Genomic DNA, 27879 nt, shown 5'->3' on the forward strand with positions numbered 1-27879 from the left:
CCATGAACTTTGGAGCCAGACAGCCCTTGGTACAAAATAAGGCTCTACCCCTTAATAACTATACACTCTTGGGTAAATCACTTAGATTTTCTAAGCCCCAGTTTTCTCATTTGTCTAGTGGACATAATAAGATCCCAGTCTTGTAAGAGTCTTGTGAAGTAGAGAAAATATGTTTTAATCATGTATTATATATAGTAAATCGTGCCTATTATTTTTACTAGATTTTTTAAAAAATGGGTATTTTGTTTTGGATATGCCAAGTACCCATTAGCCTTTGACTGCAAAATTCCCAAAATTTATCTCCTGCCACTACTCTCCCTGCAGGTTCTACAATCCTTTATGTGCCACAATTTTCCTACTTTCCCAGCACAGCCTCTCCAAAAAGAATCTGAAATTCATCCATATTAAACTCCTAATGGCCCTCCCAGAGGATCGGTGTTTTAACAGGGCTGAAAGCCTCAGGCTTAAGGGATAAAGCTAACACAGTGGAACTGAAAGCAACAGGGATCATTTTGTGTTTTAGGACACCAGTATATTTGAATTCCCAGTTCTCAGGGGCCAGGTCAGCCTAACTCACTTTTACATAGGCCCTGGGATCCATGTGACAGTGATTCTAATATAACCTGTCCTGTCCAGAGGAGGATTGCTTCTCTCTCTCTAGGCAGGATTAGTGCATCACACAAAATATAGGTGAGTATTTAGCATCCAGTGGGGATTCAGTAAATACAGACTGAGGAAATGAACAATTCTCACAGTTAGAAAATGTTCCTTCCAGTGTATATCCTATATCTCTCCCACTTGGTTTATCTATTACCTCTTGAATTCGGTAACCATTACTGTGTTACAAATCATCCCGATTTTAGCAGTTTATGACAATAATGAACATGTACGATCTCACAAAGTTTATGTTGGTCAAGAATTCAGGAGCTTTAGCTGGATGGTTCTGGTCCATGGTCTGTCAGGAGGTGGCCGTTGGGTGGGATGTTGGTCAGGGCTGTGATCAGCTAAAGGTCAAACTGCGTCTGGAGGATCCAGTTCCAACGTGGCTGATGCACATGGCTCACAAGTCAGTGTTGACTCTTGGCCGGAGGCCTCAGTTTCCCACCAGATGGATCACTCCTTAGGGTTGCTTGAGTGTCCTCGTGACGTTGCGGCTGGCTTTCTCCGAGTGAGTGGTCCAAGAGAGATCAAGGTGAAAGCCACAGTATCTTTTATGACCTAGCATCATAAGTTACTGAAAAACCTGTCATTTCTGCAAAATCTTTTTGGTCACACAAGTCAGCAGGTCGTCTCTATTCGTTGTAGGAAGCACCTACACAGAAGTGAGAATAGCAGGAGGCAGGGTCACGGGCGTGCATCTTGGAGACTGGATACCATACGTCTCATTCAGCCCTTTCTTATTTCTCCCAGAAACTGAAATTTCTTTTTACCTCTTTCCTCTAGATGGATTTAAATGTTCTCAACGTAGGCATCTCGTGACCTATTAGGGATAGCCAGGCTTGCTAGCACGTCAGACATGGGGCAGTGATATGCTTTGGCCACAAGCAGTGCTAATAATCCATTGCTAGGATTTGTGGGATTCTTAAGACTGTACAATAGACCTTCACCTCAGCTTAACCTCTGCTGCCTAGTCCCAGTTACTGCTTAAGCCACGACTGACTGAAAGGGCAGACAGGTGACTGCACCGTATGCAGGGCTCAGATTTCCGGGTTTGGAAAATGCCATCTTCTATATGTAAAGACACAACTCGTGCGCTGCCTTGAGGCATTAAGGTATAGGATGGAAGCTGTGTTTTTAGGAGAGAGGGTGGGTCATGCTGAGCCATAACTACTTCTTCCCCAGGGTGCTGGTGACCAAGAATATATACCTGCAGAAAGTTCACCAAGATTCAAAGCAGGGCCTGTGGCTGGTAATATTTTCCTTCTGGACAAAGACAACTTACTTATTTGTGGAATTTGATCTCCACTTGTACTTTATTAGCACTAAGACCTAAGCTAACTATATCTCCCTTGAGCATCAATGGCCTCAGAATATTTTCTTAGGTTCATTAAACGGGAAGAAAAAAAACAGGGTTTCCCCTCCTCTTTTCCTCTTGGCATTTTTCATGTTCTCTCTATGGGAGTTTATAGCTGTGTGGCTCAAAATTTAGCAAATGTCTGTTGTCTTGCAGAGCTTTAGGAATATTTTTCTTCTCACATGGTGACTCTTCTTTCCCCAACATTCTCATGTCACTATGGAGGACAGCTCAGGGGGAGAAGGGTGTTTTGGAGTCCCTCAGAAGCAATAATGGGAATTCATGAGGTTTCCTAGATTGCAGTGTCCCCTGGCTGGGGAGAAGTGCAAGTAGCAGAGGGAGAGTGGGACACACACCGTGTGTGTGTGTGTGTGTGTGTGTGTGTGTGTGTGAGAGAGAGAGAGAGAGAGAGAGAGAGAGAGCGAGCGAGAGAGAGCGAGCGATCAGGGCCTGTAAGCCTTGAAGGATCAAGGGTTGGATTATGGGATGCTTTCAGTTAATAATAAAAGCATTCTTGCTTTTGACTGTCTCATCCCTGTCTTCATGTGCAGAGTTTTGGTCACAGTATCAGTGGAACATAAACCTTATAAGAAAAAATTTAAGCAGGTTTCTAAAAACAAGGAAAAACCTGTAAGTTCCCTAAGAGCTGTGGCCACTGTAGCTGTTTCTGTAGAAAGCTTTGGGGCTTGTTTACCTGTATTAAACTTCCTAAGGCAGGTTCATCCCCCCAACACCCTGCCCTGGAAATTAGCCCGCCTGGGTTACTAGAAGGGAGGGTGGAAGGAGAGTGAGCTGACTTCTTAGTCAGTATGGACCAAAGAACAGTGGAGAGGAGATTGTATTACTCAAGACAAATCCATCTGCTTCCTGAAAAGGTGTGGGGTTCATTTAGTCCATTACCAGCCTGGACTTTGCGACTTCATCGTCTTTACTGTTTATCTTCTTTCTCCGTCTCCTTTGTCTTACAATTCCTTCATTGCCTTTTATTGTCTTCTTTTATGCTCTTCTTTCCCAGGTAGTCTAAGAAGAAATACCCACCCACCTGGTCAGCCTCATAGGAACCCTGCCCAGGCCTCCAGATCTTTCTAGGACAGGCCAGGACTTTTCCTTTTTAATTTTAACTTTGAAATATTGAGAGCTCATAGCTGCCTTCGCAAATAAGAAGCTTGGGGAACACAAAAAGTTGGTTCCTTGTGGTATTTAGGGAAATTGCGCAGAATTTGAGAAGCTCTATGGACCTTGGATGAAGTAGGTGGGAGCTCCTTGGGCATTAGAGGGTCTGATCTTTAGCTCACTCTGCCTGCTACTGACTGGTTGATATGGAATGGCTGATACCAACCACAATAGATAAGGTGGGTTTTTCAATAAATAACCCCATAACCTTTTTGACTGAGGTGCCTATGACATTAAACAGATTGTTATCTATTTGAAGGGAGGGTATCAACCTTTACCTGGCATTGACATTCTCCTCTCCCCACGACCACCATCTAGCATGTGGAAATGGACAGACTCCCTGCCGGCACTGCTGCCACTGTTCTCCCACAGGCACTTTTTCAATACAGCACCTTAGAAACATGAACAATGTCCAGAACCTGGCCTCATGGACAAAGCTCCATAGGGCACAGGTGCCCACAAATTCAGCAGCAGCTCAGTTTGCTGAGAATTGTAGGCCCATCACTGGCACTAGTGGGGACACCCTTGACTGGTGCCCTGCTTGGCTTGTTTCCCGGGCTGGGAATGCTCTTTGAGCTCTTAGCAGGTCTGCCTGGAGGGCTTCTGCTCTGTGGCTTCCTCCTGGAAAGTAATGATTTTTCCTGGGTACCAGAGGCATGCAGTCAAGTTTCAGTGTGACTTCAATGTGTAATTTTGAGTGGATGGAGTAGGGAGGGAGGGAATGAATGAATGAATGAATGAGTACAGATGGGCAGGAGGCAAGCAAACTTCCTGCTTCAGTAAATACCTGTTCTCCAATGTTTATCCATATCCACGTGTGCTTTGCCTTAGGACATGGGGTGGTGGGATTGGACGGTTGCCTTCCCCTGTTCTCCATAGAGCTCTTTCCCTCAGTGACCATCCCATTGTCCAGCCAGCGCCGTGTTTTCACCTCAGTTCACACTAGTACTGTTCTCCCTACCCTATGCGTGTCTGAGTTTTTCATGTTTTTTTTTTTTCCTGCAAAGCACAAACTAGCTTAAGTTTTGTCTTAATAAGTGTACAGAGCCTAAGTTCTGCCCTGAACACAGGACAGATCATTCAGAAAGTGACGAAGAGAGAAGAAAATGGTTTATATTAAATCTGAGATACTCATCTTGAAATGCCATTGGTGCTCTTCTGATTAGATTACACCCGGAATAACATATGCAGACACATCCAAGCCCTGCCTGCTTCGACCTTTCTGTTCCCCGTTGTATGACTCCCTGGGAAGATATAGATAGCATAGAGTAATCTCTCTCAGGGAATTCATTGCTGTTTCCTCTTTCCTGTTTTTGAACAGAAATGTCTCTCATGTATTGTGTGAACGCAATGTGTAGAACACATTCTTTGGCATCCCGTAAATATTTACTTAATAATTAAAACTCACTGTCATGAAGCATTTATTTCCCTTGAAAATATTATAACCTGTTTTCCTCGTGGCAAAAAATAAAAGGCACCGCTCCTTTGATTTTCAGTGTGTAGTATCATTTTTCGTTTGTTTTGCTTTCCTTTTATTGACCTTACATTTTTCACCGGTAAGTCCATGAAGTCAAACCAGAGGATTATTGAGAGGGAAAGTAAACTCCTCAGAGACTGAGTGGGGAAGGTTCCGGCAGGGAGCCCCCTAGAGTCATAATACTGTTGTCTGGAATATCACAGCAATTCCTGGCTTTGTTAGTGGCGGTTTGTCTATTAAGGACCAAATCCAGAACATCTGAGAATAATAACTGAGAGAGTGGCTGTGGCCCATCCTTTGTAGCCAACGGTCTGTGCCCAGAACATTGCCTGGTATCCAGGATCCACATAATAAACATTTTTGGATGAATGGTTTATTTTACACCCTTCAGAAATTCTCAGTGTGAATTTTTGCTTATGTTGTTTGAGTCTATTCTTTTCTCATTTTATACAAATGCAGACTGTACGTGTTTCTTTGTTTTCTTTTTCTATTTACTGTTTCTTGGTGGACTTAGCATATCTGCTTTTTTAAACCACTGCACTACACTCCATTATGTGGATGTACGATGAATCAGTCAGTCCCCTGTAGCTTTCTTTTCTAAGTCTCTAGATGAGAGCGGGGCAGATGTGTGGAGACGTCGGTGAACAGCAGCGGGAGGAGACTTCCATAGAAACAGTGGGGTACAAGTGGGATCAAAGCTATTCTGCCATCCTTGGGGGACATGAATGGATGAGCCAGACTGGGTATTCCTGAATTGACGTTTACTGTTTGTTAGCTCTGTGACCTACAACAAGTTAGTTATTTAACCTCTTGGAGCCTTGGTTTCTTTGACTTGTAAGTTGAGACTAGTACCTCATGGTGTTAGAGGATGTATGTAAGTTGCTCACATATCTCATGTGTATGTAATACTACTTCATGTATTTGTTACAATACCTCAGGGATATGCAATAGTACCTCATGCATATCTAAAGTACCTCATGAATATGTAATAACACCTTATGGATATGCAGTAGTACCTCATGTATATGTAATAACACCTCCAGTGTATGTAACAGTACCTCATGTATATGGAATACTGCCTCATGTATATGGAACAGTACCTCATGTGTATGGAATAGTATTTGGGGGATGTAAGATGCTTAGACTGTACTCAGCACATGGCAAGGGCCCCATAAATGGTAGTTGTTATTTTTCACCTTCTGAATATCCAAGATTTGACAGTACAGCTATTTAGACAAAAATGCCAGGATGATTAAATTGTTTGCTTTGTGCTGTGGAATTACCTGCCTTGAGGCCTTGATTCATTCTTTGCTTGGGTTAGCCTTCTGAGGCGGTCTCCAGACTTTTCTCAAGCTGGTCACATTTCTTGCTGCTTGTGCCTTACAGCTGAGTCAGTGTTCCTTGCCCAGCCCAATCTTCCTGACAGTTTTCCAAGTCTGAAGACAGAGTCTGTTTTTCTAAAGCCCCTAATGGGTGGGGTGGGGGAAAACAATGCTGACTCTCTTTTTTATTCACAGAGGCAGGTGTGGAACATCTGGAGGCAGCTGGACCCCAGCAGGGTGGGGACAACAAGGAGGGCAACAGTGTGGGGTTCGCAGGGTGGGGTGAGGCTGTTTCTCTCCTCCTCAGTAATGAGGTGTCATGTTGGTACTAGGGAGAGAGAAAGAAGCATACCAGCTTGGGATTGAGGGGAAGCCATTGCATTACCCCCTCTTGATAGATAAGAACACAGAGGCTCAAAGAGATTTAATTGGTAATGTTAGGACGTAAAGCAAGTCTGGAGCAAAGGCAAAATTTGTCTAGTCTCCTAGTTCAACCACGCTTGCAGAAAGAGGTCAAAAGAGGGAGATCAGAAAAAATAAAGACCCACAGCATACTTGCTGGGAGAAAGACCCTGTGTGCTCTAAACATCAATGACAGGTGACCATTCTGCAGTGAGGAATGACAGCGGTGCCTAGATGTCACCAGTCGTGCATATTTGGTCAGTCTGGTCCAGGCTCCTGGGTTGAGGGTCTTGGGTAAGGTTGATGCTTGAGTTTGACAGTCCTTGCTACACAGACCCTGGAAGGAAGTGCTGGCATCCAGGAGTTCGTAAGTCTGAGTCTACTAGGAATTCACTGCTGATATTCTTAACCAAAAATGCACCCTGAGTGTGCTGAGGTTAAGGGTACCCTTGATCTCATATGCTCAGCCTGTCACCTTGACTTCCTTTCTCTGCAGGAGATGAGGCAGGGTGAGAGAGGTGATGGCAGAACAGTGAGACTTTCAGTAACTAGACTGGCCAGAAAAGGTCAGGTTTGGTGCTGGGGCTGCCCCTCCCTGGGACTGTGAGAGCTCCCTGGTCTAGACTGAGAAGTCTCTGCCCAAGGAAAAGGGGCCAGATGAGGTTAGGTCAACAGAATAATAACTGCAAGGTATGTGTTCTTGTTGCTGCTCCTGTAGCCTACCTGCAACCTGCCATAGATAGTCTTCTAAGCACTGGGGCTGTAAGATATTCATTGGTGTGATAGCTCCTAGGAGTTTAAAGTTTATAGATGAATCAGACCAAGCAGAACACATGCCTGGAATGTTGTTGGAGGCTGGGGTTACTGAGCATCTCATAACTGCCTCAGAGGATGTCTCTGCTTCACTTTATGCCTTTGTGAATTCTTGTCGTTCTGTCTGACCAGTCAGCATCTTTATTCCTGCAGAAAGTTTCACAGAAGTTATCCAGCTTTGTGTTAGCCTCTCTCTGACTCAAGGCCACCCCTTCTGTTTTGTGGCAGATGCAGCCATAAAACAAAGGATCTGGAAAGGGCCAGTGGGCCCTCTGGGAGGAAAGGCAGCCTTGGTTTTGCCTCAGAGGCCACAGCCAATGAACCATCACACCGGGCGGGCGTGGCTGAGTGCATCCAGTGATAGCAAGAGCGAGGAGGCACAGGTGTAGGGGACAGGCCTGGGTAACTCTTCACTCGGTTCAGAACCACAGGCAGCTGGGAAGCTGATGAAGTGTGTCCTGTCTCTCCTGCTTTCCATGGCAACATCTGGAGCCTACTCCTTGTTCCTGCCATGTAGCCTCCCACTCCTGCAGCATGAGGGCCACTTCCACTAAATGCTTTAGGGAGAGAGCACTGCTTTTAAAAGTCATTAAAGAGCATTAGAGAATTTTATTTCAAATATCATAATACATAGTCCCATCATCCTAGGATTGCATAATAATTCTTACTTTTATGTTACCTTCAAACTGCAAATAGGTTTTACTTAGGGTTGTGTTATTATGCATTCTGTTTTTACAGCATTTGATCACATTTCCCCATGTTCTTACATAGTCTTTTCTCACCATTTAAAAATTACTATAGATGCAATATAATTTATGAGATCATACTCCTAATGTTAGGCAGTCAGGTTACTTCTATTTTGTTAGCCAACATAGATACGCAGGTGAGGAACATCTGTAAGTTATAAGCGTACAGCTTTTAGTTTCTGTTTAATTATTGACTTAATTCCTAAGGAGTTGCCACATCATAGGATGTAGGTCTGTTTGTGGTGTTTGCTATGTATTGTAATATCACCTTCTGAAAATGTTATGTTACATTGCCTGTAGCAGTGAATGAATAAATCAATTTGTAGCAGCCTTGCCAATGGTGGATAATACCGTTTTAAAACAAATTTGTTTCTTTATTAGATATTAAATGGTAAGTCAGTGATATATTAAGACTGCTCTGCTTTGTGTTTTAAAAATTTCTAATAAGAGTGAATATTTTCCATTTCTCTGTCTATACATGTTATGTTCATGTCCTTTGCACAGTTATCAATAGGGATCTTCATGGATATGCTTGGATTTGTTGATACCTAGATGCCTCTGGTATTCTCTGCCATTTAATCAGAAGCTAATTGGGAGGAAACAAATCCAGATTGTGGAACGTGCCATAACACAGCATCCTAGACTCTTCATAAATGTATCATAAGAAGGAAAAAAAAAATCAAGAACACTGTTCCAGATTAAGAAGACTAAAGAGACATGGCAACTAAATGCAGGAACATGAATTCTACTTAGTTCCTGGATTAAAAATTTAAAAACAATAACTATAGACATTTTGGGGACAGTTGGAGAAATTTGAATATAAAGTACATATCAGATAATGTTATATCAATGATAAATTTCTTGACTCTGACATTGTGAGGAAATAAAGCTGATGTATATAGGGGTAAAATGTTACTATGCAACTTTCAAATGGTTCAGCAAAACTATACATTTATATCACACGTATGTTCTATATAATGTTATTAATATAATTGCAATAGAATTATGTTAAAATAGTAATCATATTCTAATTATAATATATTATAATACTATTAATTATGTTCATGATATGAATATATTAATGTAATGTTATATTTACGAATGTAAATTATTCATAAATATTCTATTAATTGATATAATAATAGATACACACGTATATGCATTTATAAATCTATTCTGTCACCTCACCTCACATACACACCTACACCCACATATCTTGTATCACCCCTCCCTGTGGGAGCTGCATTTTAATAGAGACCCTTCACAGCAGTGGGGAATCTGAAAGGCTCAGTTTCTCCTGGTGCTCCAGGCCCCAGCAAAGAGACCGAGGAACCCTGTGGCTCCCCTCCTCACATAATCTAGGCTGTTCCTTCTCTGCGTGTGGTTGATGGGCACAGAGATGCTCTGGCTGGACTCTTTGCTCCCCGGTGCAGAGGGATGTGGAATTGGGATGTTTTCACAGCCCGGGGTCCCAGCCCCTTTTTCCTATTGCCTGTCCTGCTGCTTCGCACACTGGGCTTGGGCGGAGCGGGGGACAGTGCTCATTGGGCGCATGAAGCTTACTTACCTGTGTTCTTCTTGTCCTGTGGCCTTCTGTGTCCCTACATCTTTGACATAAAATCTGACTTAAAAGAAAGTGCAGATGGGCAGGAGTAACAGAACCCTTTGGGGACGTTCAATCAGACCACGACTTCGCAGGAGTTATTCTTGGCTCTAGTCTGACTTGCCCCCAAGACCCCCCCTCCCCCAAACTGTAAGCAGCTTCTCTCCAGGTGTCAGTACACTTTACCAAGAGGTCGTTAAAAGTCAGTGGAGTTCAAATCATGGGTTGATGCATTTACCTATTAAATCAATGTAAACATAGTTTAGAACATTTAGTTGCTGATCATTTCTGTAAAAAGTTGAGAAATAAGGCCCTCAGGGACGACTGTCACCCCCCATTGCAGCAGTGCTACCTTGAGAAAACTCGATTGTCCTCACCATTTGAACTGAAAATACAGTTTTCCAGGATCCAAGTGACTAGTAAATTTGAGGGGTTTGTACGTCAAATTGCATCTTAAATGCATTAGGCAGCTGACTGACTGTTTAAATGTATTCCATGGTGAATTTTCTGTGGAAGAATTCAAAGGATGCCTTTTACAAAAATAATTCCCATCCTCTGGCCTAACCTGCCCAGAACTGGATAGTTGGTTAGGGTTTTTGTAGATCAGGTTCGTAGCAAGTAAGGGCTACTGAATAGATTTGTCTTTTAAATCACCATATTTATTTTCCACCTTATAAAATAGAATATTCTAAACATAGTGCAAATATGAAGCCAAAACGAAAATCACCTATGACTGCACAATTGAGTGATGATTGCCATATTTCCTCACTCACGCACACGTGTGTGTGAATGTGTGTGCCTGTGGATAGCTATCTCTATGTTAAAACAGAACTGGGTCTTCACAGTGAGAATTTGGTCAGCCCGTCTTGGCCCCTAGGTTGTGGCAGGGTAGGAGGTGATGGGTTTCCACACCCAGAAGATAAGTCAGTGACAGAGACTTCTTGAAATAACAAGCACCAGTTGGGAAGGGCACGGAGGCAGGCTGGGGGCCGGGAGCAGAGGGCCCACAAGCAGGGTCATCAGTCTGTGACGAGGGTGCAGCCGCTCAGCCCACACCTCTGCCTGTTTGCTTGGAGGCTCCATCCCCCTAAAAACCGACGCTGGCCAGGCACTTGCTCCCATTCTTGTCTTTCTCTCCCTTCAGTGTTACTTGCCCTCCATCCGTACCCTCTCTGGACTGACAAGATGCCCTTGGACTGAATAGCTATTTGGCTCACACATGTGACCTCCACCTCAGGGAACCTTGTTTTCAAAGAGGTCCTAGAGGGGTGATGCTTCTCCCGACAGGACTGACACTGTTGTGGTGGGATGTCTGGTGTAGGGAGTATTTGGGGGCACAGGGCCTTCCCAGTGCATTTGAAGCTGTGCCATGCAGGCAACTGACCTTCCAGGGCCTGCACTAGTGCTAGGAGCCTCGTAGGAGACCCAGAGCCTACCTCCCCTGCCACTGGGGAGGCCACAGGCAGCTTGACTCTTCCATAATGAGAGCCACTCCGACAAGAGCTTTGGGGCCTTGCCGTAGGAGAGTGGGCTGTCCCTCAAAGCAGTGTGTGAACAGTGGGATGTTGGTTTCTTCCCTGCTCTCTGGGTCTAAATCTGGGCTCCACCACCTAATAGCTGTGTTAATAGGAACAGTTTACTTAAACTCTCTATTCCTCAGTTTGCACACCTGCAAAATGGGGATAATAGTAGTACCCTTCAAGTAGGTAGGGTTGTTGTGAAAGTTTAATGAGTTACTACACGTAGTGCACTTAACATGCTCTGCTACAGCGTGAGTCTTTGATCAATGTTAGCCGTTATCATCACTGTATTAGTCAGCTCAGGCTGTCTTAATAGAACACCACAGACTGGGTGGCTTAAACAGAGGACATTTATCTCTCCCAGTTCTAAAGGCTAGAAGTCTCAGATCAAGATACTAGCATGTTTGGTTCTGGTGAGGGCCCTCTTCCTGGCTTGTAGAAGGTTACCATGGTGGTGGGTCGTCAGTCTTCCAGAACTTCTTTTATAAGGTTATACTTTCCTTCTGACCTCTGGGAAAGGCTCCTCATTGTCCTTGTCTACGTCAGAGGCAAAGGAGAGAAAAGTCAGATTTATTTGACAGCCGCTTCTCTGAGCCAGGTGGCTGGGTGAGGTTGGAAGTCACACCATTGACTCCACAGTGCCCCATGAGGTGGGCACTGTCAGAGAGAGATGTCCACAGAGGCTCAGGGCAAGGGCCACCGGCTGTCCAAGGTCATAGTACTCAGAAGAGGCAGTAAGATTTGAACCCTGAGCCTTTTGACCCCATACCCTTGCAACGTGTAGCTGGTGTAGGAGTGGAACAACCATGTGTGGAACAGAATTGGGATTGAGATGGACACTGAGGGTGCAGCTGGGGTAGGAGATTGCAGTCCTGGCCTTCCCTCCCCACGTGGTGCTCTCTCACCGGAGCTGAGCAGTGAGGTTCCTCAGACCCCCAAATCCCTCCACCAGCCAAGGCTGCGCCCCATGTCCCCTCACACCTCCAGGCACCTGAGGATGGAGCAGCTCTCCTGCAGGAGGTCACTTTCAAGGTGTGCTAACCCAGACCGTTTCCTTCTCTGCTTTTGTCCTTCCCCAGCCCCTAAAGACAATGAAGAGCGCGTGTTCAGGGAGCGCATGCGGCCCCGGAAGCGGCAGGGGGCTGTCAGGCGCAGAGTCCACCAGGTCAACGGCCACAAGTTCATGGCCACCTACCTTCGGCAGCCCACCTACTGCTCCCACTGCAGAGATTTTATCTGGTAAGTCCTTCTCTCCTGAAACCACTAGTTGTTATGCTTTCTCTGGGGCGAGAAGTTGGGAGATGAGAAACTTTATGTAAAATGTGCTGCGGTGCCTTATTTCTTCTTTATTGGATTGCAGAAGACTTTTCTGAAAGGCTAAGTGAGCGTTTGGTCCTTGGGGGGATAAATGGAAAGAAGAAACTATCGTTCTCGGTGATTTTATACTTAGGATCATATCATGTATCATATTTAAGGAGTTAAGACTTTAGAACCAGTAATGGTTTTGTGGTTTCTTTTAAAGTGAGCCTCGTCTTTAGAGAGACAAACTAAATTATTTACACATGAAATAATATGATTCTGGGATTTGTTAGAAAAGAACAAGCTGGAAGGAGGTGGGAGGGGTTGGGGTAGAGATGAAACAAGACTGGCCATGTACTGATCATTGTTGGAGCTGGAGGATGGGTACGTGAGGGTCCATTATTCATCTCCCTACTTTTATATACATTTGAATTTTTTCATAATAAAGTTACAAAATACTCTTTTGCCAACATCTGTAATACAAGGCAGTTCTTAGTAACTGTTGTAACTGGTGCCGCTAGGATACTGAGATATCAGGAGTGAGCGAGCAGCATTGGCTGAAGTGCTCAGGGAAGGCTTCCTGGAGGAAGTGGCATTTCTTCTTTCATGATAGCTAGGATTTTGATAGGCATATATAGGTAAGTAGTAGTCTGTTTGGAAGGTGGAGAATGAGCACTTGCCTTGGGGATTGGAGGGGGGATTTTAATGAATACCTACCACGTGCCAGGTTATCGCTTAGGCACTGGAACTATCTAAATGGTCCCAGTATTCTATGAGCTATGTGTTATGAACCGCATTCCACTAACAATACTGAGGCTCAGAAATGAAAACGAGACTAGTCTGAAGTCCTCCAGCTGGGAAGTGTCAGAGGCCTGATTCCATCCCTGGTGAGCACAATGAAAGGCGCCTGCTTTTCCTGACATCCCACCAGCCTTTCTGGCAACCTCTATGAGCTCTCTGAAACTGACTAGAGTTTGCCAACACATTTGGATCCAGTGAGAGAGAGTGAGGGAGGCCAAATTGCAGCAGGAACCCAGCCAAGGAACGTTTGAATTGCACTCGCAGGACCCCCTGGATTTCCAGGGTGTCCAGGAATGGCTAGTCTTATCCTCATGGTGTTCCAGAACTAGTCCCTGAGGTTGGCATGGACATGTGAGGGGACACGGCTCAGAGCAAACTCAACTCACCTGAAAGAGAGGTAACACCCCCCTCCCACCCCCAGGCAGGTCTTATTCCCAGGGCTGATTCAACCCTCTGACTTCCATTTTCTGCATTTTGGTCCTGAATTATGTGCCGAGGGGAGTAGGCTTGTAAGGCTGAGTCTTACAGAGTCAGGTCTCTACTAAGCCCATAGTGAACCCCACTGAGCTGTAGGTTTCCTGAGGAGTAGCCCAAATAACTAAATGACTTCTGTCTCCTCTCACTGGGCTGGGAATTGCAGGGAGCTCCCTGCCCAGTTGTTGGTGCACTGAGAAGAGGGCTCGGCCAGGTTGACTGAATTGTCCTGTGTCCATGCTGACACTAAACTGGCCCCAGGGAACCCTGTTCTGACCATGGAAGGAACCACCAATGTTGGCCCTCACCCAAACGGTGAATCAAACTCCCAGCGCTGGTCCCAGACAGACCTGTAACCCAGGACTGCTCCGAGAATACCAGGCAATGTGCCTGCCCGCTGCAGCCCTCTTCCGTGATTACCCCCGAGGAAGGAGACAGTCACACTCGACCCGTGGAGGCCTGCTGGAAGCAGGCAGTCTCTGTGGCTTCCCAGAGCGCCACTGGTCCTGCTAGAATGGCTGTTTGTACAGGAAGCCAAGCTCTGACACTGGCCACACCTTGCACCCATTCCAAGCACTGGGGCTGCCCTCTGTGGCTTTCTGAAGGAGTCATTTTAAGGCATCCTGCAAGAGGGAGTGCAATCACGCTGCTAGGTAGACCCCAGCATACTTGGTGCATTGTGGGTAGTGGCCAGAATGGGGTGATTGTGTGGTTTTTGACCTACTAAAATGAACTTTTTAAAAGGGTTGTATTTTTCTTTACAGGGGTGTCATAGGAAAGCAGGGATACCAATGTCAAGGTAAGAGGTATTGTAGGAACTAAATCATTGGGGGCCCATGGATTTGATGACATTTAGTCATCAAACAGTTTGTATGCTCGAGAAGAAGGACCCTGCGTTTCTTTGTCCCTGTCAGGCCATTGGTCCCACATACACATATGGGAGTACCTTGTAGGTACCACCTACCTCCAGGTGTCCCAGGGGTCTAGCCTGCTTGTAGGTAGCACTCTCATCTTTCCACGTGAGACACGTGCTTCAATTAGAGGCCCGTTGAAGGTCCCACTGAGTACTAAACCTTGTGGTGTGTATTCCGTCAGCTCCTTGACTCTCTCGCTCCCTGAAGGAGCTCCGTCACTTGCTTTATTCAGTATATCCGACGGGTCCTTGCCGATTATCTTTTTTTGTCTCTACTATGGAATCTTTAGCTCTTCAACATTTAAATCTCATGTGAAGTGATTGAAGTTTGTTTGTTCTCAGGTGATTGACTACAAATGCAAGGTTAAGTTGTCCAGAATTGGGGGGTGGATATGTGACGTGGTCGTGTGGGGGTTTTTCTGCAGTTTGGGCTGAGAGACCATTGCATCTCCTCACCTAACCACTGGTTAACTTGGGTCTCATCCCTGGGGACTTGGGTAGGTTCTTTTGGACATTGATGTGTCCTTGGGGTAGCACGTGTGCAAACAGTTCCTGACCTCTTTAGCCATTTACTGCCTACACTGCCCCAGGACTATGAAGATGGAGCTACAGGCCCCTTAAAAGCTTAAGAACTTCTGTGCCACTTCTGCCATCCTGACCTAACACACCAGTCAATCCTGACGTGATCCTGAGTGGAGCACCAGATGGCTGCAGTGCCTTTAATAGACAGTGCTTCATGGAAGGGAAACTGTTCCCTCACCTTGGCAAACAGGAGCAAGAAAATTGATCGGTACTCCTGGAACTAGACAATCCTGCGGATGCCCTTTGGGTATAAATGGTTCATTCTTCACTAGCGCATTTAAGAAACAGGAATAGTTCTGATGGCAACGGGCTTTGAAATGACGGTATAAAGGGATTCCGCCAGGGTATTATATTAAGACTTGGTGACAGAAGGGGTATATCTCCCCTCACCCCGTCACCAAAACCCAGTGAAATCTTGGGGTGGAACCTTCCTTCCCCCACTAATCACTCAGTCTTCCCCCCCTTTTTTTCTTGCTGTTTGCAGTTTGCACTTGCGTGGTCCACAAGCGATGCCATGAGCTCATAATTACGAAGTGTGCTGGATTAAAGAGACAGGAAACTCCTGACGAGGTAAATATTTATAACATTGAAATTCTGGGCTTTCTTCACTGCCATCCCCACCCTCCACTGCCTCCTCCATGGTCCCTAAGAAAATCCTTATCTCTGAGATCCCATTGCTTTCTTCCTTGTGTTGATCAAGAATTAAGGGGGTTGTCCACGGCTTTCTGGCATGAGGTACGGTCTACAGAATGAGTGTGGCTCAAAGTGGGTTTTATGTCTGTGGCTATTATGCCAACGGCTGTGTGAGCCCAGAGCCCACAAGGAAAATGTGAATTCTTTTATGTCATTATCGGAACAGTGAAGCGGCTAACTGACGTGTCAGTGGCTCCACGGAGCTCATAAACAGTTAGAGAGACACAACATGCAAGCAGGAACCTTATCTTTATGAGGTGATGGGAGGAATGGAGTGGAATTAGCAAACCCAAGAAACACTTAGGAGGCAGAAATAACCACAATAATAACAATAGCCAACATTCATTGGGTACCTACCATGCTCTGATTTAAGTACTTTATCCTATATTGTTTAATCCCATAACAGCAGATCAAAGTTATTATCATCTTCCTGTTACAACAGAGAGGATAGAAGCAAAGAGATGTCAAATTTCACACAGCTAGTATGGGAAAGAGCCACGTGCAAATCCAGATAGCCTGTTCCAGAGTCTGAGCCCTTAAACATGGCACGATGTTGTCTCTTAATCTTTCAAACTAGTATCAGATTGACTATTAGGGAAGTTTCTAGGGGTAAGGAAGCAAGAAAATTCAACACAGAAGCTAGGTTTCCCCTAACTGAGCGAATGGGAGAAAGGTGTGAATATGACTGTAGGCGTTATCTGTATTCATAGTAGTTGAGTTCAAAGCCATGCTTTCAATTCTTGGTGAAATAAATAAATACTGTATAATCATAGGTCATTAGAATTGGGGGTCAGAGAGAGTGGCCCCGGATGGGTTTATAATCAGGTGGATTTATAATTTGGCTTCCAAAAGGAGTGACTTACAGAGACCTACCTGATTCTTAATAATTCAACCAAATGGCATCTTGGCATCCAAAGCATTTCCCATCTCTTATCTCCTTTTGCTTTCAAATAGTTTCTGGATCACAGCAAGGGGCAAGGCCTAGGTTGAACCTTCCATGTCCCCAAAGCGCGGACAGCCCAGAGCACCAAAGTTGTTTGCAGGGTTTCTACTGTCGTGGGTAAAATGGCAGGTCTTTGCCACTGAGTCTCCTGATTCCTGGCCTAGGATGTTGTTACCCAAAGTATGTTGTTACCCTCATTACTTTTACAAGTAAATGAAAGGACGAGATGGCTTGCTTGCTTTCTGGCTTTATTCCTTCCTGTGAGCAGGCCTTTGAGCATTTATTAAACACTTCCTGTGTGCCAGCTATTATGCCTTGTCCCATGGAAACAAAGAGGATTACACGATTCCTGCCCTCAAGGATCTCACAGGTTTCATCAGCTGTGAACCTCTCCAAAGTTCTTTCACACCTTCTTGAAGGGAAGAGTCCCATAGGAGTCCATGCCATGCAGGTTAAAGGGTTTGAAATGCCCACAACCCAGCTTAATCTGTGACCTAGTTCTTCTGACTGTCTTTCCTGGCATAGTGAACAGTGAAAAGAAGTCACCAGTAGGGTGTGTTCCCAAATTTGGCATGTGTCCCAAGGGAGATAAATTGCCAGGGATTGAGGAAGGGATCTTTGGGTTTCTTAGCCTGTCTCCGTGCGCCCTGAAGCCAGTCTCCTTTAGGGTCAGTGTGTCCCTGGGCCATCAGAACAACGGATGTGCCCTCTGCCAAGCACAGCACTGCTGGAGAACAACCTTTGAGTTCATTCTTTTGTGTAACCACTGGCAGTGTGATGCATGTACACACACATATCATACATACGTACACACTAGCTCCAAACACCACATATCTAATCTTCCTATTAAAGGTACTCTGCTGATGGGCTCCTTGGAACTTTTGAGCCGCGAGTGCTTGGCCGATGCACTTGCCCTGTTTTGTGTGTGTTCGCACTGAGGACTCACATCCCTCCCTGCTCTTTCAGGTGTGGTGACAAACGAGTGCTCTTGGTGTCACCTTCTTTTCCTTCCTTCCTTCTTTTTAAAACTTCCAATTCTATCTTTCTGACCTTTGCTTCCTCCCAGGTCCTCTCTGTAGGTCGTACTTACCCCTCTGTTTCTGAGCCTCCCTCAGTTGGCGTGGTGTGTACACATGCGTGTGGCCCCTGTGTTGCTTTTGCAGTTGCTCTGATTCCGTGCTGTGCTCTTGCACATGCTCATCGTCTTCCTGCCCCCACTTTCTGATACCTTAGAGTCCTTTGTGGTCATACCTGAGGCTCACACAGCTCTCCTGTCCCACACTCACCCTCTTAGCCACCCGGCACTCTTCCCCATGTCTTCCCCTTTGTCTGTCATCCATATCCCTACGAGGCTATGCCTAGGAGACCGTGACTCTATTCTCAGTGTAGCTCCACCACGCCATTAGCATTTGCAGGAATAGAGTGAGCACCGTGATCTCTTATGTCCTTCAGGCGGTGCAGGCTGACGTGGAGTTGACGTGACTACATGCACAGATAGGCACACCTAACCTACAAACCGTAGAAGGAGCGGGCATGATGGCTTTCCGTAAATCTTGGAACCTTGTACTGGGATAAGACCCTAATCGACATTATATGTGTCTCAAGCAGGGTCAGTAATATTCTGGTCCAGTGGAACGACCGGCCCTTCCTTATATCTGAGTGATAGGGAGCTCGTTATGCAGTCGAGTGACCCTGAGCATATTCACCTTCAAGTCCATGTTCTGTCCAGCTCTCATCCCCCTTCTTAGTCCCCAGTGGGGGCCTTTCACTCACCAGTCAGCGCTGAGCCAAGGACAAGTTCCTTGCTACCTGCTTTTCACTCCCTGATTCCCAGAATCGCAAGAGTGACTTTCTCCTCAGCCTACAGGGGTCTCAGGTGATGGTCCCTGTGCCTTCTAAAAAGGACCTGGTTCGTGTGGCTGTCGCACTAGAGACACAGGTGGAGAGTAGCTCTGCAGAGCGACAAGAAGACCCAGAAAGGCAGGCAATGCTGATGACGCCTTGCTTCAATGGAACACTTAATGTTTCCCTGTTCTTCCACCTCTGGTGTCTCATGGACCCCAGGATCCTGTGACATTAGGTGGGATGAGGCTGCCATCCTCATTTGCCAGATAGGAATCTGAAGCCCCAAGAAGTCAGGAAACTGGCCTGAGACCTCACGAGTGGCTTGTGGTACACCCAGACCTACAGATCAAATACCTGGACTTCTGTTCCCCATCCCTCCCATCCACCTTGCCACCTTCTCTTTACTCCTTTTAACTAATTAGTAAGTGGCAGCATAGAGGTTAAAAGTCCTGGGCTCTGAATTCAGACTCGTGGGCATCAAATCCTGGCTCTGCCATTTATCAGCTTACAGCCATGTTTCTTCGTCTCACTGCCTCTTCATGTCCTCCTCTGTAAACTTAGCCTAAAAATGGTGCCTGCCGCGTAGGGTGGGGGTGCGGTTTAACTGGGCTGGTGGTGCCCAGCCTGTGGTCAGTACCAATACCTGAGCACCCTGTGGTCACCACTCCGTATTAGCCATCTTCACCATAACTGACGGCCTACAGTTTCCACAGCGGGGTTGGGTTTTCAGGGTGTTGTAGAATTCCATGTCCACTAAAGACTCTGCCTAAGCGAGGCTCCCATGCACAAAGCAGCATTGAAAGCACATGGTAACATCTCGCTAATGGCCAAAGTGTGAGGGGCAAATTGAGTGCTGTGGGCTGTGAGTCAGAGGCCTGAAGTCTCAGAGGGAACTGCATGAGGGAGCAGGCCTGGCCTCGCAGAGTCAAACAGAGCAGTAGAGAGTGGGTTAAGGGCATCAGGAGCAAAGGCCTGGGGCAGGAGGGAGACTCCCTTTCCTCTTTTCTCAGAGCACCTTTCAGAGCCAAGCTAAGGCCTAGGGCCAACGATAAGCAGTTCAGGGCACCTAGGAGCTTGGCCGTGACTCTGTGTTTTGCCATCTCTGCAGGTGGGCTCCCAGCGGTTCAGCGTCAACATGCCCCACAAGTTTGGTATCCACAACTACAAGGTCCCCACATTCTGCGATCACTGTGGGTCCCTGCTCTGGGGCCTCTTGCGGCAGGGTCTGCAGTGCAAAGGTAAGGTGCTCTGTGCCCTGCCCTTGTCTCCCCACACCTGTGTGCCTCTGTCGTCTCTTCTTTTTAAAAATCTTGGTCTGTTCTCATAGCCTCAAAAGCAAGTTCCAGGTAGAGTGGGGAGGGCAAACACAAGCCCATATTCGTTATCTATGAATTTGCTAGGCCATTTCTGTGTAGACACCATCCAAGGGAACTGCACTGAGGAGGAAGGCATGACTCTACCTTTTCTATAAAAGCATAGAAATAATTTAAGGAAAAGATACATTGCAGCATAAGGGAACAAATATTTTCAGAGTTAGGTACTGAAATAAGTAATAGACATTTTTCTGTCATGATCCATGGTTCAGAGCTTTCTCTTGGAAGGAGCCATGCCAGAATACTTTTACATAAGACACCTTATTGATCCTTCATTAGGCTTGTGATGTGGGTGATATTATCCTCATGTCCCCAGTGAGGAAACTGAGGCTCAGGGACTAAGTAACTTGTTCACGTGACACAGCTTATTAGCAGAAATAGGATTTGAACTTTGACTCTTGAGTCTTGGGTTCCTTTCTCTGTTTGCTGCTCGCTTGCCCATGAATTATCTTCTGCTCAAATGGTCACGCTAGGTGACAAGGGTAAAAGCACATTATATGGGAAGGTGGGGACATACTCTGGGGCTGGAATAGAGTGTCCAGTTCCATAAGCTGGTCCAGCCCACTCACAGAGTTGGACAACCACGAACTATTGGGCAGGAACGTTGCACGGACATTATTTAAAAACAGTGTTTTATTATTTGTACTGAATGTATTATTAATAAATTTCCATTGTGAAAAAATTAGAAAAAGAGGTAAAGTGTAAGAAAGAAAACTGAAGCCATAAACAAACTGGTCACTGAAGGGATTCCCCCTGAGAAATTATGAGGACTGGAAATAAGGAAATGGCTGCAGTGCGAATAAAGAGGAGGCGAATAACTTAGGAAATAAGTTAATAAATTGCACCTCAATGTATTCGCTGTGGTGACCATATCCACCTGAGAGGGTAGTGATACCATTCGCTGAGAAAGGGACTACAAGAGGGAGAACAGGGCTGGAGGCAAATACGGTGGAGCTGCATGGGCGACGTGTTAACTTTGAGGTGCCTGGGGGGGATTTACCTGGGGCTGTTCACCTTCGGGACATTCTCACTGAAATTCTGGGGAGAGGTTTAGACCGAGCATTTGGATTTGGGATTTGTCCACGTCTAAGTAGGAGTTAAAGCCGTAGAGTAGATGTCATCCCCTGGAGAAGTATCTTGAGTGTGAAGAGAGAAGATAGCACCTCGGGGGCTGGCAGGAGGAGCCAGAGGATGAGCCTGCAAATGCAGGAGAAGGGAAGGACCCCCAGAAGCAGGAGGAAAGGCAGTGAGAAATGACATCATGGAAAACAAAAGAGTAGAGAGTAGTAAAATTACAATTGAAAAGGAAGCAAGAAAGGGTGGCGCCAAATGCTTACCAGAGGTTAGTTAAGGTAAAAAGGGAACCTGGGGTTAGATTTAACCAGGAGGGGGTCCCTAGTGTCTTCTGGACGAGCTGTCTTGGTGGATGAGAGAGACGGAAGCCCAACTGCGCAGATGCTGTGCCGAGAATGGAGAAGGTTGTATTTTCAGATTGTTTAATATAATTAGGAAAAAAGTGGAAAAGGAGAGATTAATGAGCCAGGAGAGAGAGGGGACCATTAGTGCAGCAGGGACAGAGGAGGGGTGGGCCTTGGAGAGAAAGATGGATGCCCCTCTTCCCGGGCAGAGGGGAAGCCTTCCGATGAGTCCTGGGTGCAGATATGTTTGCTGTGTCAGGGATAGAAATCCAGGAGGACGTGAGGGGGCAAAGTGATCATTTAAGTCCTGAATCTGTGGAGGGCCTTGCAACAAAATTTCCCTTATTTTCCGAAGTAAGAGATCCTGTTTGATGTTGCAGTGAGAAGTGGGGGTGTGGAAGGCATGAGGAGGGTGGTGAAGGCCGGAAATAGCTGCGGTGGAAACGGAGGACGACCTCACCTGGGACAGGAGAAAGTTCTGGCTGTTGACATATCCGGCGTCCTGTGTGAGGTGCCCAGATATTCACATCTCCCTTTCTAGTATCCCAGCTCCCACCCTGAAAGAAACAGGGCCTGCCTGACGTCCTTTTAGACATTAGGTGACATTAAAACAAAAGAAGGGGAAGAAAATATAGAGCAGATCTTGAATGTTTTTAGCAGAGGAGTGCTGAATTTTTGGAAAGTTGAGTGGAGCTGCTGGGAAGCATAGAGCCTGCTTGGATGGGCCTCTGATGAGGCCATGTCTGGGTTTTAGTAAATATATTAATTATTGATCTATCTAGGGAATTCAAATGAAGATACCATCATCTCATAAATATTAACATTTTCAGAAAGCAGCCCAGACACCCAGACGTCGCTACTAAGGCTACGGGTCCCCGGATGACCTTGGAAGAGACATGGCCCAGAGATGGTGTATGCCTCTCTGTTTTGGCAGGAAATACTCTCGTGCCTGCTCAAGTAAAGGATGGGAGAATAAGGCTGCCTAGAGCAAGGATACTTGTTCCCAGGAGCCCCGGGGAATGTGAGGGAGTCAGGCCAGAGGGAGACTGGAAGGTGAAGGCTGTTCAGAACTTAGGGCCCCCAGCAAAAGTTCACAGATCTCCCCTCTCCTGTTCCTCCTGACTTGGCCATTTTCCCCTTGCTCCTTTCCTACCCCTATGACCCAACTCAACCCTTGCCTCCTCTCCTTTCCCCTCCCCTCTTCTCCCCTCCCCTTTTCTCTTCTCCCCTTCCCTCTCCTTTATTTTTAGAGAAATTTTAGGTTCACAGCAGAAGGTACAGAGATTTTGCATATACCCCCTGCCCCAAGATGCACTGAACCACCCACGCCATAAGCATCCTGCCCAGAGTGGTACATTTCTTATAATCACTGAGCTACACTGACGTATCATAATCATCCAATGTCCATAGTTTGCATTGGGGTTTACGCTTGATGTTGGACATTCTATGGATTTTGACAAACGTATAATGATGTATCCACCCTTATAGTATCATATAGAATGTTTTTACAGCCCCCTAGTCCCCGGTATTTACTTCTCTCTTTTCATCCTTTCTCACCCTCAAGTCTTTTTACCCCTGTAGACTCCTTGCACTGTGGACAGGGTTATGACCAGAAGAGGCCAGCATGGGCCAGGGCAGGGTCCCCTCTTGCCCACTCTAAGCCTGGCTCTGCTGCTATGATTACTAAGAAAAATAAACGAAGCCTTAGTGACTCTCATCATGCATGGAAGATCGGGAGTAGATTCAGTCGGAGTTTGCATCTGAGGAATACTGGGTAGCAGGAAGTTGGCCGGTCATAGTCTCTGGAAAGCTCTGAATGATGTTTCCAGTGTGATCAGGACTCCTAATTCCCTATCTGGTGACAACTGGTACCCAGTATGACCACATGGAGCTACCCCTCTACCCTCCCTTTCTCATCTGCCCAGGACTCTGCGGGCAGTGACTCTGCCACCCCTGCCAACTTCCATCACACAATTACAGTTTCCTGTTCTCTGTCTCTGAGCATGGCTGACTGTAACCTGTTGTGAAATCACACCAGTGCCCTGGCTCACCCTCCAGCGCCAAGTCACTGTAACATAAAGAAATTTCTGCGGACACATAGGCCTGACTGTCTCAGGCGTGGCTTTGTCATTCTTCTCAGCATGTTGTCTTCTTGCTTTGGAAGAATTCCCCACAGCGTGACCCCCCTCATTGCAATCCTAGCTTTAATCTCAGCTGTGAAAAGGGTGGAAACAAGGCAACAAAAATGAAGGCCAGCATGCCCGAGCCCCGGTCTGTCCTGAGGATGACACTGCTCCCACAGCACCACCCAGCACCTACTAGGACCTCGACAAATATGTGATGAAAACTGGGGTAGTAGTAGAATAATGATCCTCCTTTTAAAAAAGCCCCAGCAAGGCGGCTCTGTTTCTTCTCAGCGTTATTCACCCCTGCGAAACCAGCTGAAAATGAATAATAAGAGGCAGCCTAGAAAGAGAAACCCTAAGGGTAGCCCAGGGCTACGAGTGGCAGCCCAGCACTAGTGGCCCTTGGCCTTGGCACTCACCAGTAGCGATTGGGTGGGAGTTTGGATGGTTTGTTAGGCCCACGTTACTGTGAATGAACCTCAGGTTTCTCCTGGTTCCAACTGGTATATCCACTTTTTCTTACTGGTCTGCAGCCTCCTGGTGTCACCTCCCCCTGTCCCCTCCCCCAACCTCCAGGAGTCCACTATGGCTGCCTGAATTATCTCAAGTTCCCTTTCCTCAGCCAGCTTTGCCTTCACGTTTCCAGACTTTTCAAAGCACTTTTATAGTCAGTCTCATGACATGTGTTTTAACTGACGTGTCATTGGGATCTTTTTTTTTTTTTTTAACATATTAAGACAACTACACAGCTTGCCCAGTAAAATAACAGAGTTTTTGAAAAATAAAGTCCTCCAAGATCCTATCTATTTTTCGCTGACCGGCCAACCCAAGCTAATTGTTTTGTTAGGACGAGCAGATCTAGCTTTTCAACACTAGAGGGCGCCAGTGGTTAAAGTATGTACACAGCTGCTCTTGCTGAGAAATTCCTCGTTTGGTTGCTTCCTTGTTGTCCTTTCTGTCACCTCATGAAGAGACAGAGGACTTTCATGGGCTTGGTGGGCAGGTGCAGGTAAGGTGAATTGAGTGCAAAGGGTAGCGGTTGCTGAGGGGAGTGGGACAGAGAATTCAGGGCAGAGTGCTGTTGCCTGGAGTGTATGACGAGTAAGGATTTTTAGGCATTGTTAGTAATAACTCAGGTAATCAAGTGAGCGCCACAGGCCATCAGGCCTTGGTGGAGCTTTCTTGTTTGCTTATACTGTCTGAGAAAGCCCCTTCCCATGGCACACCCACCTCTGAATCCCCACCTGTGGTTCTGTGGGCAGGGAAGGTGGTGTCCCAGCTGTCCTTCTCTCTGGGCTATGCGAGGCCAGCAGGAGGTCTGGCCATCCTGCCTAGTTTCATTCCAGAACAGGTGTGTGTGTGTGTGTGTGTGTGTGTGTGTGTGTGTGTGTGTCTGTCTGTCTGTCTGTCTGTGTGTTTGATTTTAATTTTTAGAGCAGTTTTGATTTTAATTTTTAGAGCAGTTTTAGGTTCACAGAAAAATTGAAGGGAAGGTGTAGAAATTTCTCACTATACCCCCTTCACGCCCCCCCCCCTACACATACAACCTCCCCCACTATCAACACCCCCCACCAGAGTGGTGCATTTGTCACAACTGATAAACTTACACTGACACATCGTCATCACTCAGTTTACATTAGGGTTCACTCTTGCTGTTGTACATTCCATGAGTTTGACAAATGTATCCACCATTATGGTATCCTGTTTCACGGCCCTAAAAATCTTCTGTGCTCCATCTTTTCATCCCTCCTTCCTCCCTAACCCCTGGCAACCACTGATCTTTTTACTGTCTCTACAGTTTTACTTTTCCAGAATGTCTTATAATTGGAATTATGCAATATATAGCCTTTCCAGGTTGGTTTCTTTCACTTAGTAGTATGCAGTTAAGGTTCCTCTTCATGGTTTAATAGCTAACTTATTTTTAGTGTCGAATAATATTCTGTTGGCTGGAGGTACCACAGTTTATTTAGCCATTCCCCTGCTGAAGGACATCTTGGTTGCTTCCAAGTTTGGGCAATTGTGAATAAAGCTGCTGTAAATATCCATGTGCAGGTTTTTGTGTGGACTTAAGTTTTCAATTTCTTTGGTTAAATACCAGGAGTGTGATTACTGGATCATATGCTAAGGGGATGTTTAGTTTTGTAGAAAATCACCACACTGTCTTCCAAAGTGGCTGTACATTTTTCCATTCCCACCAGCAATGAATGAGAGTTCCTGTTTCTCCACATCCTCACCAGCGTTTTGGTGGTGTCATTGTTTTGGATTTGGGCCATTCTAATAGGTGTGTAGTGGTATCTAATTGTTTTAATTTGCAATTTCCTACTAACTTATGATGTTAAACATCTATGCTTTTATCGCATCTGCATGTGTTCTTTGGTGAGGTTTCTACTCAGGTCTTTTGCCCATTTTTTAAGCAGGTTGTTCAAAAGCGGGTTGTCTATTTTCTTGTTGTTGAGTCTTAAGAGTTCTTTGCATGTTGTGGGTAATAGTCCTTTATCAGATTTATGTTTTGCAAATATTTTGTCTTAGTCTGTGGTTTGTTTTCTTATTCTTATGACAATGCCTTTTGCAGAGCAAAAAAAAATCATATATATATATATATATTTTTTTTTTAATGAAGTCCGGCTTATCAATTATTTCTTTCATCTGTAATGCTTTTGGGGTTTTATTTACAAAGTCATTGTCATACTCTAGGTCGCTTAGACTTTCTCCTGTTTTCCTCTAGGAATTTCATAGTTTTGAGCTTTATATTTAGGTCTATGATCCATTTAATTTTTGTGAAGCATGTCAGGTCTGTGTCTAGATTCATTTTTGTTTTTTCTTTTGCATGTGGATGTCCAGTTGTTCCAGCACCATTTGTTGAAAAGACTATCTTTGCCCCATTGTACTGCCTTTGTTTCTTTGTCAAAGATCAGTTGTATATTCATGGGGGTCTCTTTCTGGGTTCTTTATTGTGTTCCATTGATCTACTTGTCTATTCTTTCAGCAATACACACTGTCTTGATTACTGTAGCTTTATAGTAAGTCTTGAAGTCAGGTAGTATCAGTACTCCAACTTTGTTCTTCTTCAATATTGTGTTGGCTACTCTGGGTCTTTTGTCTCTCCATATAAACTTTAGAATCAATTTGTCAGTGTCCACAAAATAACTTTCTGGGATTTTGATTGAGATTGCGTTGAATCTGCAGATCATGTTGAGAAGAACTGACATCCTGACAATATCGACCTTCTTCCGACCCATGATCGTGGAATATCCCTCCATTTATTTAGTTCTTTTCAAATTTCTTTTATCAGAGTTTTATAGTTTTCCTCATATAGATCTTAAACGTATTTTGTTAGGCTTATAAGTAAATATTTTATTTTCTTAGGTGCTAATGTAAATGATAATGTGTTTTTAATTTCAAATTCCACTTGATCATTGCTGGTATATAGGAAAGTGACTTTTGTATATTAGCCTTGTATCCTGCAACCTTAATATAATCATTTATTAGTTACAGGAATTTTTTGTTAGTTCTTTCTGGTTTTCTACATAGACAGTCATGCCATCTGTGAACAAAGACAGTTTTATTTATTTCTTTCCAATCAGTATAACTTGTATCTTCTTTTCTTTTCTTGTTGCACTAGCAAGTACTTGTAATACAGTATTGAAAAGGAGTGGTGAGAGGGACATCCTTGCCTTGTTCCTGAAACTAGAAAGCTTCTAGTTTCTCACCGTTAAGTATGATGTTAGTTGTAGTGTTTTTTAGATGATCTTTATCAAGTTGAGGAAGTTCTCCCCTATTGCTTGGTTGCTGAGAGATTTTATCATGAATGGGTATTGGATTTTGTCAAATACTTTTTCTGTATCTATTGACAGGTTTAGTGATTTTTTTCATCATTAGCCTGTTGATTTGATGGATTATATTACTTGATTTTTAAATGTTGAGCTGGCTTTGCATACCTGAGATAAATCCCATTTGGTCTTTTATATATTGTTGGATTCAATTTGCTAGTATTTTGTTGGAGATTTTTACATCCATGTTCATGAGAGATTTTGGTCGGTGGTTGTCTTTTCTTGTAATGTCTTTGTTGGTTTTTGTGTTAGGGTTATGCTGGCCATAAAAAGTTAGGAAATCTCTCTGCTTCCATTTTCCAGAAGATATTGTAGAGAATTAGAATACTTCCTTAAATGTTCAGTAGAATTCACCAGTGAACCCATCTGGGCAGAGTGTTATCTGTTTTGTAAGGTTATTAATTATTGATTCAGTTTCTTTAAGGCCTTTCACATTGTCTATTTCTTCTGTGAGTTTTCGCAGATTGTGCCTTTCAAGGATGCTTTTGCTGTATCTTGCTAATTATGATAAA

General features: G+C 45.1%; 1 protein-coding gene across 2 annotated transcripts in view; it reads left to right on the forward strand.

The window, feature by feature from the left end:
- The window catches only part of PRKCE (protein kinase C epsilon), a 469050-nt gene that overhangs the window by 287844 nt on the left and 153327 nt on the right, over positions 1-27879 (forward strand). For both annotated transcript variants that reach the window (XM_019748626.2, XM_019748625.2), the window contains 4 exons: positions 12150-12309; positions 14409-14443; positions 15624-15709; positions 19729-19858. In XM_019748626.2, the coding sequence (XP_019604185.1) occupies positions 12150-12309; positions 14409-14443; positions 15624-15709; positions 19729-19858 (411 nt within the window). The remainder of the gene's footprint in view (positions 1-12149; positions 12310-14408; positions 14444-15623; positions 15710-19728; positions 19859-27879) is intronic.

Source organism: Rhinolophus sinicus, linkage group LG05 (genome assembly GCF_036562045.2).
Source record: "Rhinolophus sinicus isolate RSC01 linkage group LG05, ASM3656204v1, whole genome shotgun sequence".
In the NCBI taxonomy this organism is placed as follows: Eukaryota; Metazoa; Chordata; class Mammalia; order Chiroptera; family Rhinolophidae; genus Rhinolophus; species Rhinolophus sinicus.